Source organism: Tenrec ecaudatus, chromosome 12 (assembly GCF_050624435.1).
Source record: "Tenrec ecaudatus isolate mTenEca1 chromosome 12, mTenEca1.hap1, whole genome shotgun sequence".
Lineage (NCBI taxonomy): Eukaryota > Metazoa > Chordata > Mammalia > Afrosoricida > Tenrecidae > Tenrec > Tenrec ecaudatus.
This window is the reverse complement of record NC_134541.1, coordinates 94,959,809-94,979,088: the sequence shown is the minus strand read 5'-3', so window position 1 is coordinate 94,979,088 and position 19,280 is coordinate 94,959,809. Positions and strand designations below refer to the sequence as shown.

Below are 19,280 nucleotides of genomic sequence, written 5' to 3'. Positions count from 1 at the left end.
GCCTCATCATTCTTTTGAGCGGCTGGTGGTTTTGAAACGCTGACCAACTCACTGCCATTGAGCCGATAACAACTCATAGCAACTCCATAGGATGGGGTACAACTACCCTGGTGAGTTTCTGAGACTCTAACTCTTTGTGGGAGTAGAAAGCCTCTGTTCTCCTGCTAACTGTCCTGTAGCTCACTCGCAACCACTATGCCACCAGGGCTCCCTCCAGTAGCCATGAAATCTGTACTTTCAAAGAAATGGCAGGAATTACAGTACTCTCTGGGTAACTATGAATATCATATACTTTTACTTCTTCAAATGAGTAATTGTGATAGATGTTGATAGGGAACAAGTGTTTCTGTTACTTAAGTCCTTTAAATGGCTTATCTGAAGAATGTTTCAAAGACCCAAATAAACCAGTTTGTGCCTAAGATAAAAACCTTGACCACCCAGCCTGTTTGAAAGGCCAATTCTTTGATCAGCCATATTAAAGCAGACACTTTTCTTTTCAGGCAACAAGAGTTAGTATAATTTCATGATAAAAGAGAGCAAAAAGTTTCACATGGAACCAATTCTCAATTTTTAATCTCTCTAACAAGAGCAGCCAGGGCCTGGTGATCTACATCCAAAAACTCAGCCCCTGAAAACCTAAAGAATATCTGTGCTGAGACATGAGGGGGTCTCCATGAGCTGAACTCAACACCGGGCCACGAGCCCCTAGCAATGTAGTTGCAGCAAGGTGAGTGAAAGTTCCAACAGAAACAGGAAAGCAAAACAGAAGGGTTTTCCCAGGCAAATCCATTGGGTTCAGTTTTTAGTAGAAGCCCATTATCTGATCAGAGCTACAGAGATTCTGCTCATTTATTTAACTGATTTATTTACATGTTCCTTCAACTTTGTTTCTTCTAATAAGGATTTGAAACAAAGCCAGATTTCAAGTACAGAGTTCATGTAATCGATATTTACAAAGTGGCTGCTCAAACCAGCCCCGACTAACTGAGGCTTTGCAGAGACCCTGTCAAAGCCAGACACACACTGGAACGCTCCTCTGCCAGGTGGTGTGGGTCCGAGTCACCACACTGCGGCAGGCTGAGTAAGTATAGGAAAAAGACAACATGAATGAAAATGACATTATGCCTGGCAAAGCAGAGGTATGCTCGGTAGAGAGGCAGTGATAAGTCGGAAGGCCCTTGATGAAACAGACACACACAGTGGCTGCAACAATAACTCACAGGCACCTAACGACAACAATGACTACAAACTTGAATTCTATGGTCTTCTCATGTTTATTCTTTCGGAAAAAAAAAATTGTTTTCTGGCAAACTCTGAAGGGGAATTTGAAATTGAGATATGGTAAGTGGCTTTAGCTGTGCTAGAGCTGAGCTAATTTTTGAACATTTCTGTAACATGAATACTAGTTTTTACTTTTCAGAAAAACTTTCCAAATACGTGTACGCTGCCTTTCTTGTGAAGGTTTACTTTTGCACATCACCTTATAGACCCTCACAATGTTTCTATTTTAAAGACTCCAGCGGGCTGCTATGTTATCACTGTGATGTAAGAAGGAACAGGTGGGAAATAATCTGCAAATGAAAACTGTCCCTAGGCCAGGGACAAGGCTGGGAAGATTTCCTTCACTAGATGGCCTGTGCCCTCCTGTATATCCATTCATCGACATGTTTTTCCAACTTCTCACCTATCATCAGGTGTGCATCTACCACCATTGAGTTGTTCTGACTCATGGCCACCTACACAGAACCTCTCCTCCCAAGACTTTAGGGGAGACACAGCCTCCTTCTTCTCCTTAAAATCAGCCTAAACTTTTTGAAATACTTTCATTCACAGAATTTAAAGGCTTTTTATACATCTAATAAGAACCCCTATTGATGCTGATCTCAAGGTCTGAGGTCAAACCCATTAACTGCTCCACAGGAGGACGAGTGGGCATCCATCCACTCCTTGGCCAGGGTTGCCTTTTCTAGCTTCATAACCAAGCCATCATGCAACCTGGTGGGCAAGAGAATGAATGCCTTGTAGGCTGGAAGGGACTCCAAGCCCCGGTTTAGTGGCTATGCGACTTTCGGCAAGTTGTTAACTACTAGAATCTTCTTCCACAACGGGGCAATGGTATCTGATATCTTTGAAGAATGCTATTGAATGAGATGTATGAATTTCATAGCACAAGACTCAAAAAGGTTGAGAATGTCATCATCCTTGTCCTAATTAAGAGCAGGGTACAAATTTGGGATAGCTCCTGATGAGAAACCTTTTTTTTTAAGTCGTAGTAAAAGTGTTGGTCTCAGTAGTTAAGGTGCCTCTGCAAGACCAAACTCAGAATTCACTGCCATCGAGTCCACACTGGTTCGTGGCGACCCTGTAGGGCAGGACGGAACTGCCCCTGTGGGTTTCTGAGCCTGCAGCTCTTTAGGGGCGCAGAAAGCCTCATTTTTTTCTCCAGTGCATTACCAAGAAAGGCTCCTATGCAAAAGCAGCCTGGTCAAATGATAACCCCAAGACCACTGCCATCGAGTCAGTTCCAACTCGAACACCTACGCTTCTGGAGACTGAAAACTTGGAAGCAGGGAGCTGCGAGCGGCTGGTGGGTTTGAGATCTCCTGGTTAGCAATCCAATGCCTCGTGGTGGCTTCGCTGGGCTAAGCTTTACAAACGGGTCTGTGCGCATGCAGGCACGGGCTATTCCCCGGGGGCGGGGCACACTCACGCGGGGGTGACGCCCCGGGGCAGCCCCAGGGCGTTGACGGGCGCGGGCGGCGGCGGTGGCGGCGGCGAGGGCAGCACGCTGCTCAGGAAGACTGCGGGTGTCAGCCCGGGGCCGTAGCGCGCGGCGGGCGGCGGGCAGTGGGCGCCCGGGCTCGGGAGCGGCGGCGGCGGCGACGGCAGGGGGAACACGTCGGGCACCGGGAAGGCCGTCGAGGGGCTCAAGGCCGGGGGCGGCGGCGGCGGCGGCGGGGGCGACGGCGAGCACCGGCCCCACGGAGCCTCGGCCTCCGCGCCCAAGGGCGGCGGGAAGCAGGGCGCGGGCGCGCGGCCCAGGGGCTTGGGCGTCGGGGACAGGGGCGACGGGAGGCTGGAGGAGCTGGGGCTGGAGGCGGGCGTGGCCTGGCCGGACGCGGGGCCCCGGCTCTGCGCGGCGGCGATGAACTGCTTGGGGCGCGCGTAGTTGAAGGCGCCGGAGGGCTGCATGGCGGCGGCGGCGGCGGCGCGCGGGGCGAGCGCGCTCATGGGCTCCGGGCAGGCGGGCGGCGCGCGGGCCGCGAGCTCGGGGACGGCGGGCGGCGGCGGGAAGGGCGGCGAGGAGCCGCAGGCCTCCTGCTCCAGGCGGATTTGGTTCTGGAGTTGCTGGATTTTCAGAGCGTCCCTGGGGGGAGACAGAAAAGAGACACATTCAAAGACGGAAACCGAAGGAATGTTCATTTCGGTGCAGCGTTTGACCTGTGGGCTGAACGTCCCCTTCGCGCCGGCTCCAAAGAGCCCTTCAGTTCTGTGTTCTGGAATCCCTTCTGCACGGAGCTCGGAACCAATTACATAGGACCAGGAGCCATAATTCGTTTTCTCAAAATCAGATTATTAAGAGAAGAACTTTTGACATGAATTCTCAGTCCTCATTTGGAGTCACTTTCTGGAAAAAGAATCCTATCAGGATTAAAGAGTTGAAAGGAAAGAAACACGCAACACGTTATTTTTGGCAAGATTTAGGGTAGTCCAATTTGCCTACTTCAACTCTGCATTCAATAAATGTCCGTCTGATTTTTTTTAAGATTCCTCTTTAATCTTTACCTCCCCGACCCCCGAAAGTCCTTACCACATGCAAAATTCTTGTATTAAACTCTGAATTGCAAATTACTAACATTAATCTTTATGCATAGCAATATTTTGTGTTCTATGTCTAAAATACATGCAGACAATTCCTTAAAATATGTTCTATTAAGACGCATTTTTAAAAAAGCCCACTGCCATTCACTAGATGTTCATAGGACAGGGCAGAGCTGCCCTTGTGTTTCTGAGACGGTTAACTGGAGTAGAAAGCCTCATCTTTCCCCCTGCAGGGCAGCAGGTGGTTTTGAACTGATTTGGCTGTTAGTAGCCTGATGCATAACTCGCAATGCCACCTGGGCTTCTATTGAGTCAGTGAGTTGCAAACAGTTGAGTAGACTTAACTAAAACCCAGGGTCATTCGGTCACAGTGACTGGAGTTTCTGAGGCTGGTTATCTTTCCGGGAGCATCCTGCCTCATCTTTCTCTCACCAAGCAGCTGCGGGATGTAACCACCAGTCTTTTTAGCAGTCCAGTGTTTACTTTCACTCTATTTCACTCAGACCTTTTCTTTGGCTCCATTGTGCCTTTATTCACATCAGCTACACACAGCAAACCATGGCTGCCAAAAGAAAGCTAAACAGTAGGTGGCACTGTAACAATCAGATACAATACAACTTGAACAGGAACACTTCTTTAAGCTTTAAACACTTAAAACTCTAATATAAAATCCGAAATTTTCGTATCTACAGGTATTTGATGTTTAAAACGAAAGCTTTCACAGACTCAAGGCAATAAAAGGAATCCAAACTGCAAATAAGATTATAAAACAAAAAAGGACCTAGCTCTGTTACCAAGTATGATTACATCTGGGGACACAAAGCAAGTTCAAAACTCCCTCCTGTACCAACTACTCTGTTCTTTAAGTAGCCAGTCAAGCAATTACTACTCCATTCACAAAAAGACGGGCCAAAGAAACACTAGAGAGCTTTCCCACTTTCTTAGGAGCTGAAAAGTATACAGTGAACATAGGTCTCTACGTTTGATCTGCACAGAGTATCAACGATTCTAACAGCAAGGAGCTATGCAAGTGCTTGAATTTCATTTGAGTCCCTTAAAACCGCTACATTGCTGTCAGGTCTCCCCAGAAGTTGTGTGGCTTGGGTAGACTAGCCGGTACATGAGCTCCAGCATTCACCTATATAAGGCTGGCCCTGAACTAGAACTCACAAAAAGCACCCATCGGCCCTGGCATAGTGTTTTACGACTTGGGCTTCTAATTTTAGTTCAGAACCACTAGCCACTCACTGCATGGAAGGAAGATGGGACACTCCCCTCCAAAAAGACACTGCATGGAAGGAAGATGGGACACTCCCCTCCAAAAAGACACTCACTGCATGGAAGCAAGGTGGGACACTCCCCTCCAAAAGAGATTTCGTCTGGAAACCCATAGGGGCACGTCTACCCTGTCCTATGGGTTGGCTATGCGTTGACATCTAATGGATGGCATTAAGTTTGGTTTTGAGTCCTTGTACCCATTACCTGGCTGAGTTAGTCTGAATCACCACAGACTCCTTTCTCATCATATTCCCTAGCTAAGGCCAAATACATCCAATCCCTGAAATGGTTGTCAACAAGTCTCTTCCACTGATCTGCGCACCTGGCCTGTGTGTGCTCTGGGTGCCTTTCCTCAAAGGCAGGCCCTGCTCTCTGACTCTGGGCCAGCCTCAGTTCAAAGTAGCCAGCGCCACAGCTGCACTTTACCGTATTTCAGCTAGGCCTGGCATTAGCAACTAGCTGTACATGGTGGCTTGGCCTAGGCTGGCATGGGCGTCTTACCATGCCCTGTATCTGCTCTGCTGGTTCTTCTGCCTCAGGATGAGGGAGTGGCTCCCCACCAGACCGCTGCTTTATTGGCTATCACTTCCTCCTCACTCTGGCATTTTACAGGACACCCAAACTTGCTCACCCAAGCTAGCTTGAAACTGCTTGCTTGACATTTTTAGTAATAACCAACAGGTCAAGTCATCATTAACAATGCAGCGTTTCACAAGAATTGCATAGGCATTCTACTGATTTGGCTGCTAGTGCCTACTGTAAAGGGAAGACCGTGGCTAGGGTTGCCGCTTCCTGGCTTTTCTTTGGGTGGTTTCAGCACTGGGTGAGGAAGACAGTGAATGTGAGGTCCTGGAAGGGATGAGGAAGAGAGTATTTGGAATTTTCAAGTGTCTACCTTGATTTTCTAATTTTTGTCCCCCCAAATATCCAAGTTAAATGGATTTAAAACCTGGATTCCAAGATCACAAAATGCACAATTAAAAAGCATTTTCTCAACTCTCATCAAGTTAATTTTATAAAATCAGTTTTTAAGACTAAGAGCCAGAGATGGTAAGGTACCAGAAAAGCAAGATAGCTTGCGCCTTTGAACAAACAAACCCTCAAAGCTCACTGTCATTGAGTTAACACTGGCTCATAGCAACGCAGGTGAGGGTAGAACGGCCCCTGAGTTTCCAAAACTGTAACTGTTTATGGAAGTAGAAAGCCTCATCTTTCTCCCACAGAGTGGCTGGTTTTGAGCTGCTGACCTTGTGGGTAGTAGTAGCCCAAAGTAACCACTATGCCACCAGGGCCATTCTTCAATAGTACTTTTAAAAATTACTTGCTGTAAAACTTTATTGTAATTCTGGTTTCTCATTTCTTTCTGCTCTTCTATTTCTAAAACAGAAACCGGAAAATGACATGGAACTCCTTGAAAAGTCAGTCCACTAGTTCTCTCTCAACAGCCCCAGTTGCAAGTACAGCATTTGTCCCCACTGTTGACGTCTTACTGTTTGAATCTCTGATTTGGCCCAGCTACTTCGTTTTGTTCCTCCCAGTGTCCTTCTGCGTCTTCTCCCCATTATGCTTACAATTCCATGGGTCTGGGAATTCCCTGTTTCTACCTCTCCTTGTGTTCCATGGTGAAGGAAATAATTCATTTGCAATGGTGAAACTGAGGTTCTGAGTAACTTGTTCAAGGTCACAAAGCAAGTTGCCTGAGGATCCACGTTAGAACCTATGTTTATCTCTGGCTCTTTCCACTATGCCAGGAACTTGGATATTCGCAAAATGGAAAAGAGGTCTTATGTCTCTCCCTGAGATTTTCCAGTCTTTCAAAAAACCAAACTCAATGCCACTGAGTCAATTTGACTCAATTTATGGCACCCCTATACGGCATGGGAGAACTATCCTTGTAGGTTTCCAAGACTGTAACTCTTTACAGGAGTAGAAAGCCTAATCTTTTTCCTGAAGAGCAACTGATGGTTTTGAACTGCTCACCTCGCAGCTAGCAGCCCAATGCATAACCACTATGCCAAGGTCTTTAGGTTTTTGTTGGACTATTAACCTAAATGGTGGCAGTTCACACCTGGCCAGTGATGTTGCAGAAGGCTTGGCACTGCACTTCTGTGAGGATGTGAAACAAGGACACTGACTCCATGGAAAAGTTCTGTCATGGGAGCCTGAGCTGGAATCCAGGCCTCAGCAGTGGGCTGAGGACTTCCCTTACCCTTAGGCTTCTTCAGACAGAGCAGCCAGAGACTTTAAGATGGGAATAATCAGCCCAGGTTTGGGTTTACATTTTGAAGAACACTTGGCTTCCAAACTTCTTTTTAGGGTGGAATGGTGAAAACAAGAAGGCCTTAGCAGTTTAGGAAGGAAATACATCAATATGAACTCAAAGGATTTCTGCATTACAAAAAATCAAGCCCTCTTCGCTCCCACCCCAATGGTCTGCATAAAACTTTCAGCATAATTTTAGAGAGGGTAGAATGGGACAAAGATTTAGATTTGATAGAAAAAAAAAAAGAGACCTAGAACCTTACTTACTTTACAGTTCAATAATCTCTCCTCTCACTAGATGAAAACTCAAAAAAACCAAACTCACTGCTGAGTCTTAAAGCAACCTTAAAGAAATGTAACTCCAAATCAGATTTGGAGTCCCAAATTAGAGTGGTCCAAGAGGAAAAGGCTATATTTGGTGTTGGACTGACATGGGTCCTGGCTTGGAACCTAATTCTATAGGCCACTGGCTGGGGATCACTGGGAGGATGAAAGGAGCACAATGCTGAAGCCTGAAGTGAAAGAGAGACCTTTGTTTACTGGGGCAATGTTTTGCTTTCTGCAGGGTTTCTGTCTTACCTCTTCCCAGAACAAGGAGCTGGTCAGGGCACAGCAGTAGCAGGAAGGTGAATATGGACAAGAAGGGGACCTGGAGATGAGGCGGAAGGGGGGCCAGAGGCTCAGCCCTCTTCCAGCTGCTCCTTGCCCACACCCAGATCATCGCAAAACCATTCAGCGGGAAAAGCACTTATCTGATGGTGGGCACTGGTGAGACATGTACACGCTCCTCGGGAGGTAGATAGTACTACATACTATTATTTCCACTTTTCTTCATTCCCCAGAGGCCACTGAGGTCACGTGACTTGTCTAATCGCACACTGTTAGTAAGTGTCCGACCTGGATTTACAAAGGCTGGTGGGTTCGAAAGCCTGGGCTATACCAGCTTCTCCAGAGCCCTCCATAAACAAAAAATGTTTATAAAATGTTAGGTATTATAGTTTCATATTACTTATTCTCAGGGGAACAGCAGTCCAAGCTCAACATAAATTTTAGGAAAGTAAGCATCTAAAACACAACTTGATGTAAACCGGAAATTCCCAGTATGCCATTCTGGAGCCATGTCTGGGTTGCAAGAAGCAATGTATTCCCTGCTGGTACTAATAAAGACCACGGTATTTCTATTTGTCCAAAGAACCTCTTGGGATGATGGGGCTAGAAAACATTTTTACTTTAAAAATAAATATGCTGTTGGTTTATATTTTTCTTTCATTTTTGATTGTGGGATATAGAGGTCATTATGTGATGAAGAGCTGCAATTCAGCAGTCTGAACCATGGGCCCCTCTGGTCCTGCATCCTCACAACACCCAACTGACACTGAACACAGGTCGGCACATCGCTGTCAATGACAACATGATTATTTGTCAAGGTAACTTCTGTCCCCCACTGGGCTTATCGGCCATCTCCAGTAGAACAGTCCCACTCTAGTAGAGTCCCATATTGGACTGGCATTTTTTACAATTCCCAATGAAGAGAGATAAGTAAACTAGGGTATGCTCACCAAAGAGTCTTCTCTTACTAGACCTGGCTAGTGTCATGTGCATGAGCGTGTTCAATATATTAAACAATTCTAGGAACTTACAAAAGAGAAAAGAAAGCTCCTACAAGAGCTACAGTGCAGGTGGTGCTGATGGAGTTCTGGCTATGTCTTCATTATTTTATTTCAATTCCCCTGTTCTGCTTTATAAACTCATGCTCCTAATTTAGACTTTGATATAGAAATACCTACCAACTTGTTTTGTTTAGCCCTAACTAGGTTCTCAACCTGTGGGTCTCGATCCCTCTGGGGATCGAACAACCCTTTCACAGGGCTCGTGCAGCACAAGGAATAAGGACTAAGAAATTGCAAGGTTGTTTTTCTGATAAGGCTCAGTGCGAACATGAACCATTCCTCAAAAGTTGAATTCTGCAGCTGGCTCCCCAGTGCAGAGCATGATCTGATAAGAAGTCGGTGGAGATCCAACCCTCTGTGGGGTGAATTTGGCTCTGCAGAGACGCAGGATGTGGTTCAAATCACTCACAGCCCCGCATGAGAAGAGAGCGTGTACCTTGAGCTAAAGTGCCTGTGAAAAGGGACCAGCTTTAATGGTCTTTGCGCCAGATGCATCTCAGTGACTGGGATCACTGGCATTTCAGCCTCAGCTGAAAGAGGAATGTGAGGTCAGGCTTTAAAAGCATCACAGTTAAATGCTTTAAATGACTTTCATTTCTACTGCTGCAAAGGATGGCGAGAACAGCAGGAAGCTATCAGCTGCTACTTCTTACAAAAGCAATGCTAACTCCGTGGACCTGGCAAGGAAAGGAATTCATGGGGACTGTTGCCAATTGGAAACGGTTGGCTTTCCTTTTCAACATCGATGAAGTGCATTTTTGAGGGGAGAGTCTGTTTGTCAACCTTCTCTGTCAATGCTGAAGCACAATCAATGATCTCATTTCTAATTGAAACACCAAGAAAAGCCCTCTGTGAGACAGATGTTGCAGAACTTTAAGTCACAGCCTCAAATTTCTTGGAGATTTTGAAGAGTTGCACCCAAAACACAGAGATACTTAACTGTCTTCCAGTAATGACTTTGGCACATTTCAGTTTCACATGGTCATGGTCTTCCTGAATTCCCATTCCACCCTTCGGGGCCAGCCCCGGTTCAGCTGGTGCTTGCTGAATTGAATATGCCAGAACAGTGATGTTTTCCTTACTAAGTCCTGACTAGGTGTCATCCACCTCAAGAGAAACAGCCACTACCTACGTATCAAAGGATTCAATGCTACTGGAGACAAAATGGAGCAATTCTTTCAACTATGAGCCCCGTTCTTGAATATCATCAGTCTCATATATAAGACATTCAATGAATACTCATGAAATTTAAATTTCCAGATTTCTCTAAAGTATTTGTTCTATCAAGCTATGGCGGTCCATGTTGGGGCATTTTACCAAGGGAGTAATCTTGGAGACTGGGACGGGATTCTACATGTCGTGAAAGCAGCCTCAGCCAAACAGTCCAATGTTAGGCAGCTTCCGAAGTTACTCACCCCTTGTCCTCTCCCGGATGGTTCGGCAACCTCCAATTGAAAATGTGTTATCTGTAAAACCTTAATACGCTTTTGGATTTTATGACCCCTGTTATGTAAGCCTGGTAAGATTTCAACATCATAAAAGAATTTTAAAGGACCTAGTAAGCTGCCAATCAAGTCTAGGTATGGTGTTTCTTGTACCCAAACAGTCAGCTGTGGGAGAAAACATAAGCATCGTGTTATGGCAAACAGGAAGCGGTTTTAAAGGCACTAGAACCCGATGTAAGAACTAATTGTTCTTAAGTTGGAGCTAAGTTAGTGCCAGCCCAACACCCATTCCTGGATCTACGTCCCTTTTTTTCAATTGGCTGCAACTTTGGAGATGATTCCTATGTCCTATCTTTCCACAGTTCAATCACATGTCAAACAGAATTGTACAACTGCTTCCACAATCAGTCTCCAAACATACTTCTCCTTCCTGGACTCCTGGACATCATCTTCCCCACCCACCCCTCTAGCGAGCCCCTCCCCCTGAAACCCTTGTTCTATTTGCTTTCCCTATAGACTCAACATTCCTGGGTTTCGTGTACGGAAAAACCGGAAAACAAAATGACACAATAATACCCTCAGGAAGGGAACACAAAAGATACTGGGTTGCTACAGCAAAGGGTCTTGACACCTTGTCTCCAAACAAGCAGCCATTTAAGAGAAATGTCAACTACATCTACAAGGAAGAAGCACACCATCATCAGTCACAGAAGGATTGGAATCCATATAATCCGAAATCAAAGGAGGGCTCAGTATCACAGTATAAACTGTGAGAATCTGGGGCACAGAAGGCAAGAGATGACAGTGGGAGCCCAAGATTCATTTGTGGGACTAGCTACGAAATAAGCCTCCATAGAACTCCCCCTCTCTTAAATCGAGGGATGGGAGGAAAGTGGTCACTACACACCCTGCTTGGGAGAGAGGAGGATAGAAGAACAAAGGCATAAATCTGCCCCGAACAGTTACAACTTTGACAAAAGTTTTAGACAGGGGGAGTTCTCCTTCCTCGGCTTTACCAAGTCCCATTAGCATCACTAGGACAACTCCCTGTACTACATCTGGAACGGCACCTTCTTTCCCTACTGGCTGTTTTCCAGCCACTTTAAATACGGGTATCCTATCAAGATAGAATGTTTTCGCTCTCCATTTGCATAAGGAATCAACTGCATCACTCATTAACTCACTGCTATCGAGTTGACCCCAAACTCACAGCAACTCTATTATAGGACAGGGTTTCTGAGACTGCCACCCTAATGGGAAAAGAAAGTCGCATCTTTCTCCCAAGGAGCGGCTGGTGGTTTCAAACTGCTTACCTGTGGTATGCAGCCCAGTGCATAACTACTAAGCCATTAGGCACCATTTATCACCAAGACTCCTTAATCTTTTTTTAAATCATTTTATTGGGAGCTCGTACAATTCTTATCACAATCCATCCATACATACATCCATTGTGTCAAGCACATTTGTACATTTGTGGCCACCATCACTCTCAAAACATTTTCTTTCTACTGGAGCCCTTGGTATCAGCTGGAGCCTGGAGCTCTTGATAACAGCTCCTCATTTTCTCCCTCCCTCCCGAATCCTTGACAATTTATAAATTAGTATTATTTACACTGACATCGGGCAGTTTAAGATATGAAAAAATAATAATTTATAAATTATTAAGGACTCCTTAATCTTTAATTAAGATCTCAGTCCTGAATTCAAATTGCTAATATGTATTTCTATAGACAAAAACTTGCTGCTTTGCTTCAAACTTAAAATATCTAAAATAGAGTCCTTCTTACCCTTAACACCGTTTCTCTTCCTAATACTGTCTGATATCGAAATATGGTCTTATTTTCACAACCTTAGAAGAGAGGATGGTGAGGCTTCGTCTTATGTACTTTGGACACGCTGTCAAGGGACCAGTCCCTGGAAAGGACCCCATGCTGGCTGAAGTGGAGGGGCAGTGAAACAGAGGGAGACTGTTGAGGAGATGGATTGACACAATTACTCAACAATTGTGAGGATGGTGAAAGACCAGGTGGTGTTTCATTTTGGAGGTGAGCTGACAGCCCCTAACAACAACAACAATATTCTTAATAACCTTACCTGCTACCACTCTATGCCTACCTTTTCAGCTCATTTCCCCCCACACTTGCCTTGAGTTTGCTTCAGCTTGGCTTTTGCTCTTGTATTGTCATTTTTTAAGTTTACCCTCCCTAATTTCTTTATATTTTTTGATCCCATAGTGGTTGCAATCTGTTTCTGCAGTGCTCCTAATAATGCCTGTAGCTTTTTCCTCTCTCCAAATTGAGTTTGTTCACAGAGTTTGTCAGCAACAGATCAGAACTCCAAGAGCCAATTTTAGGGTTGTGGGATCCTCTTAGCATATACCACAGGGGATACTGGTGGAATTCTGTACTTCTGGCCAATATACCTCCTTTACAAGGAACACCCTTCTGTCTACAATGCTGAAGAGGTTTCAGCAACGTTTCCAGACTAAGACTGAAAAGCATGGCTTGGTAGATCACAATGGTCCAATCTACAACTACTCAAAGTTTGGCATGGGACTGAACAGCTTCTCTTTCAGTTCTGCATGAGACTACAAGATGGTATTCCACACCTGCTAGGAGATAGACAGGCATCTTGTGATGCAGGAAGGAGCCCTGCTGACAGAATGGATTACTTACTGGGCTGCTAACCTCGCGGTTCACAGTTCAAAACTACCAGCCATTCCAAGGGGGACAGATAAGTCTTCCTATTCGCATGAAGCGTCCCAATCTTGAAAACAAACAAGGGCAGGTCTACACTGAGAGTGCCTGTGGCCCTGGCAGAGCAGTGCCTAGTTTGGCATCGAGGAGGCCATCCCTCATGGTCCAGGCAGTGACAGCCTGTACCCATGCCCAGTTCCCACTTTATTTGGTTGTCAGTCCCAAATGCATCACATTTATGTTTACCTTGAGGAAAAGTGCCTCAGGGATATTTTGAGTACTTGGTGATAACTTTAGTTATTTCTAGGCAATTCTTTTCTTAGTTAGGGCTCATTTCTCCCAGCACTGCAATGTTCTATAGCCACCTTTGAAAGCATAGACTAACTGAGACAACAAAGTTGTTTCCTGTCAGGAAAGAGGAAATGGTTCTCTGCTGTGTGTCCATCGTGGGGAAGCTTCTGAAGAGCCCACAGTGTTAATGGCAAGGCCAAGTTGATGCTGTGTCTGGGCTGGAGCCCAAGGTATTCATGTTTGCTTGGAATCTTCCATGTATGGACTCGTTTTTCAAGCGTGGCAGAAAGCTCTGAGACCGTTGGTTGATGACATATCACTAAACATTAGTAACAGCAAGTAATGACTCAATTGATAGTAGGTGGGAAGTTAAACACATTCTTTATTAAAATCCGTTTCCTGACACTGCAAGGAAACTATCATGATCTCATTAACCTGGGAGCAGCATTCCTTCTTTCTTTCAGGGATCTGCTTCTGCCCTATTCCTTGTGGGCTGGATACTCCTAATCCTCCAATCTGAGGTCTCAGGTTGAGCATGTGAACCAGGTCTAAACAACAAAAAATCCAAAACCAAAATTACTGCCATCAAGGTAACTGCGACTCACACTGTTAAGCCAGGACAAGCCAATGATAAATATATGGTGCTGGTCAAGGGAAGCCAATCAGGTCCTCCCGTAGGGAAGGAAACAACGTATGCCTTTGTCATTTACTGACTAAATCCAAGGATGGGCTTCCCCAGCATTACTGGTAGCCATGGAAGATCTCCAAGCTGAGAGACAGGAAAACAAGGGGAAGAAGATGATTGAAAGCTGGAAGCCATTCAGTACCTGGATCCAGATCACCATTAGATCAGTTTTGTCTTTGAATTCCCCATAAAATTACACCACCTCCCCTTTTTATTTTGCTTAACTTAGTTCAAAGGGTCTCATTAAATAAATGGTCTTAGAGACCAGTTAAAACAAACAAACAAATAATTAAAAATTCAACTAATAAAAATGTCTGAAGTTGGTAAATCAACAAATGGATGAATAGCTACATTGCTCATAAAGTTGAGGAAGAAACCACAAGAATGAAAAACAAAAAGTTAAAAGGTAGTGTGAAATTGGAAGGGAGAAGAAGGAAGTCCTTTATTTGTGCATTTGATATTCTTTCATACTGTTGGAATTTCTGTGCATGTATCCCTTTTGTAACAAACCTTAATATAGTGGTCAACATGGTTTTTAAAAGTTCATGGAAGCATTCCATTATCTTTTAATTCCATTTTTCCATGAGTTTTTTGAAGCCCCTTTGTATATGATAGAGGCTGCATTGTGAAAAAAGACACAGGGCTACTGTCTTAGGCAGCAACTCAGCTGCTAGAAGGCTGAGAAGGGCATTCACTCATTCTCTATAGTTAAAGGCACAAGGAGAGGTCCAACTCAAAAGAATCTATTCAAAGTTTTGCTTCCTAGATCTTTTCTCTGCTTCGTTTTACCTTTCTCCTGCCCCAGCATCACACTCACCCTATTTCCACATGTTAGTAATTCCTCTTGGCTAGATTGCTGTTGCTCCAACACCTCTAGGATCTCTACATCCTCCTTGCTGTCGATTATAATTCCCTAGTTGTTCCCCTCTCTACGGTGTTATTTGCTCACTTCTCCCTTTCCCCGCCTCCTCTCCCACCCCCCAGGCCCTGGCCCTGCTGCTTTCTCCTCAAGCTTGCTTCCCAAGCCTATCTTATATAAATAGGCAAACCAACAATAACATGGACCCCCCAAAAAGAAAACAGAAGATTTAAAAGGAAAAATACACATAATTCCAAGTCTATCCACTGACCTTTATGACTATCTCCCCACTGGTCCTGGGGAATTCCAGGAGCTTCCCCTCCTAGCCTCAAATCTCTTTTGGGGGTTCTTTAGGTGCGTTGTAGCTTTGTTTGCTCTCACTGCTGATCTGTTATGTCCCCATCTTGGTTAAACCTGCTGCGGGGGAAGGGGCGTGAGGAAGGGGGCCAGTCTAACTATCCAATGTGTGTCCCCAGTATTGTCCTCTGTCATGGTATGATCCAGTGAGGGGACAACATGGCATGAGCTGTTGTTGGCCCTACAGTCCTCTCTGTGCCTTAGCAGGGATGTTGTCCTCTGGGCTTGCTGTGCTGATATGGAGTCCAGACTGTCCCTTTCTCTTTTACCTTCCCGGTTTGCTTCCGTGTGGGTGTGGCATGAGGACAGAGGTATAACAAGCATAGGTGTGTACTTATGTAAATGCATTAATTCATAAAAATAGAGGTGTTGGCCTATGTACATACATTTATATGGTAGTACACTAAGGTAGTGAACAGACTTTGGGTCTCTGCTCATACCCTCCCTCAATACAAGAACACTTTATTCTAACAAACTGGCATTCTGTGATGCTCACCGTCCTCCTGGCACAATTGCTGAAGACAAAATAGGTGCATAAGTAAATGTAGTGAAGAAAACAGATGGTGCCTGGCTATCAAAGGATATAGCATCTGAGGTCTTAGAGGCTTGAAGGTAAATAAGCAGCCATCTAGCTCAGAAGCAACAAAGCCCACAGGGAAGAAGCACACCAGCCTGTGTGATCACGAGATGTCAAAGGGATTAGGTATTAGGCATCATCAGAACAAAAATTCAAATCATTGTGAATGAGGGGGTATGCAGATTAGGGACCCAAGACCTATCTGTAGGCAACTGGGCATCCCCTTATAGAAGGGTGGCAGACAGGAGACGAACCAGTCAGGTTGCAGTGTTGCAACGATGAAACATATAACTTTCCTCCAATTCCTAAATGCTTCACCCACCCCCCTCCCCACTCTATCATGATCCTAATTCTAACTTACAAATACGGCTGGACCAGAGGACATACACTGGTACAGATAGGAACTGGAAACACAGGGAATCCAGGACAGATGATCCCTTCAGGACCAGTGCTGAGAGTGGCAATACCGGGAGGGTGGAGGGAGGTTAGGGTGGAAAGGGGGAACCAATTATAAGGATCTTCATATAACTTCCTCCCTAGGGGATAGACAAAAGAAAAGTGGGTGAAGGGACATGTCGGAGAGTGTAAGATATGACAAAATAATAATTTATAAATTATCATGAGGAAGGGGGGAGCAGGGAGAGAGGGAAAAAATGGGGAGCTGATACCAAGGGCTCAAGTGGAAAGTAAATGTTTTGAGAATGATGATGGCAACTAATGTACAAATGTGCTTGATTGACACAATGGATGTATGTATGGATTGTGATAAGAGTTGTATGAGCCCCCAATACATGATTAAAAAATACCATTATGATTTACCACTATGTAAACTACTTTAATCTTTGCAAAACCCCTACAAAATAAGTTACTTTTAATTACTATCATCTTGTAGATGAGAAAACTGAGGCACGAGATATTAAGCAAATTGTCCAAGGTTAAATAGCTAAAAAGTAGTAGAGCAAGGATTCAAACCAAGGTCTACTTGATGATCCCTCTACCATGGTGCCTCTAATCAAGAGACATATATATATATATATATATGATAGTTAATATGTACAACTCATAGCTAAGCTTCACACACTTTTATTGTTAAAAAAACTGAAGGAACATATGAGGGGCTTTAAGCAGCTCCATAATCCAAAAGAAATGCCATTATCTTTTGATTCCACTATTCCATGAAGCTTTTAAAGTCTCTTTATACAAGGCAACTTGAAGCTGGTCTCTGAACAGAGAAATGACATTTGCTTCCATTGCCATGAGAATTTCTCATTGCAGGCTTTCTATCACCACCCAGCACTCACTGTGCTGAAAGACGACTGGATGTCAGAGTAGAACAGTATATGGCACAAGGGGTCCACGGGCTGAAGTTTGACCAGGCTTTTCTGACAAATTAACCATTTGGACTGCCCAGGAACTGGTTCTACCAGCTAAACACCATCTATTTACAACTAAATAATATGAAGTCCAAACATGCAATATAAGGGCAGGGAGATGAGATTAATATGTAGAGGATTCTCAATGCATATTTCACAAGTAAAAAGTCATCCCAAATTTCTGACTAGAATCAAGAGACACATCACTTAATATCAATAAGTACTAAAAGAGAATTTCCTGGCACTAACATCTCTACAAACTTACAGTTCTGCCATTCACTCTTTTCTCTGCGTGTGTGCACACACCACAGCATGTTTTTGAAATCACGGACAGTCGTTTTGGCATCTCCTGCCACTAGGCAACTTACTGCTTTCCCTGGCAGTGACCATGCCACCAAACCCTGTGTTTTTTAAAGGTCTTCGAAAAGAGACAGACTACTAATCTTTCCAAAGGGTGTATCTGAATATTACTAACGTTATTTCACCCGACCTTTTGGGAGATGGGATCACTAAGTATGTTAGGATTTTAAAAAATTAGATTTTTTCCATGCTATGAACAAAACTAATTCTGAATAAACAATGAAAACTGAAGTTAATAGAGGATCTTATTTTGTATCTTTAAATTGCATCCTGGTTATTTACATTGAGCCTGGTCTATTAGGAATACTTTCTACGTATTTCTATCTCACAAGGGTACATAAATTAAAGCAATGAACAGTTGGATCTGGCAGGTCAAACGGATTTACTTTTCCTTAGAGGTCGGCCATTGTTAGTTTAAATGTTAATGGCCAAGATCTACAAGTGAAGGAATCCACAGTGTGAAAGCACGCCTGGCCTGGTCACCGGGCTCCAGTTCTACCCTCTCATGTGAAGGGGGAAAAGTTCTAGGATAATTCTGAACTTTGACAAGTTCAGAAGACAGCTCAGCAACATGAATTAAAGGGGTCGTGACCCACAGGTTGAGAACCACAGGTTTAGATGGAACAACCTAGGTCATCTTGTCCCAAACAGTAACAAGCATGCTTGGCAAAGCAGCCACAGGAAGAAGCCACGACCAGACTCTTGTACTCTGGGTTTTGCTCTTTACTCTTAGTCTCTCGAGTAAAGACATGAAAGTACAAATTTCTTTCACTAAAAGTCTCCATCTTTGCACCAAAAAGCCACTGGGCTCTAACAATGAACCAAAGAGTAACAAGATTACACACTGGGCTGCCAAGCACGAGGTCAGCAGTTCTAACTCACCAGTCTCTCTGAGGTAGAAAGACAGCCTTGTTTCCTCCCATAGCCTATGGAATGGTTTTACTCTGGCCTATAGAGTCTCTGTGAGTTACAATGGACATGATGACAGTTGGCTTGGGTTTTGGTATTTTGGTTTAGTCCCAAATTACTCCCAATTTGGCCTTTCAAATATGGTCTTATTTCTTCATTGTTGCCACCATTAAAGGGTATTTGCAATCTCTGAAGTACAAAGCATGCATGGAAGAGAAACAAGGCTTAATATATATTTTTGTGGTTAATACCTCCTGAATAAGACAGGATTTCAAATATCGTCACATCCACTGAAAGTTGGACAATAAATAAGGAGACCCAAGAAGGGCTGATGCATTTGAATTATGGTGTTGATGAAGAATATTGGAAAGCACCATGGACTGACAGAAGAAAAACCAAATCTGTCTTGGAAGAATTCCAGCCAGAACGCTCCTTCTTAGCGAGGAGGGTAAGACTTCCACAGCACACAAACGTTGGACATGTTGCTAGGAGAGGTCACTATGATTGAAAAAGTAGAAAGTCAATGAAAAAGAAAGACCTTCAAGGAAATAGATTCACATGTGTCTGCAACAGAGGCTTACACATGACAGTGAGTATGAAGCTGGCCAGGACGAGGCAGGCCCGCTTTGTTGTGCACACAGTCCATCTGAGTCAGAATGGACTCGCACAGAACAACAATGAAACAGGGATAAGCAC

General features: G+C 44.4%; 1 protein-coding gene across 4 annotated transcripts in view; it reads right to left on the bottom strand.

Annotated features, from left to right (window-relative positions):
• Positions 1-19,280, bottom strand: part of PALLD (palladin, cytoskeletal associated protein) — a 343,917-nt gene that overhangs the window by 61,881 nt on the left and 262,756 nt on the right. For all 4 annotated transcript variants that reach the window (XM_075564242.1, XM_075564239.1, XM_075564240.1 and 1 more), the window contains one exon: positions 2,711-3,367. In XM_075564242.1, coding sequence (XP_075420357.1) covers positions 2,711-3,367 — 657 coding nt within the window. The remainder of the gene's footprint in view (positions 1-2,710; positions 3,368-19,280) is intronic.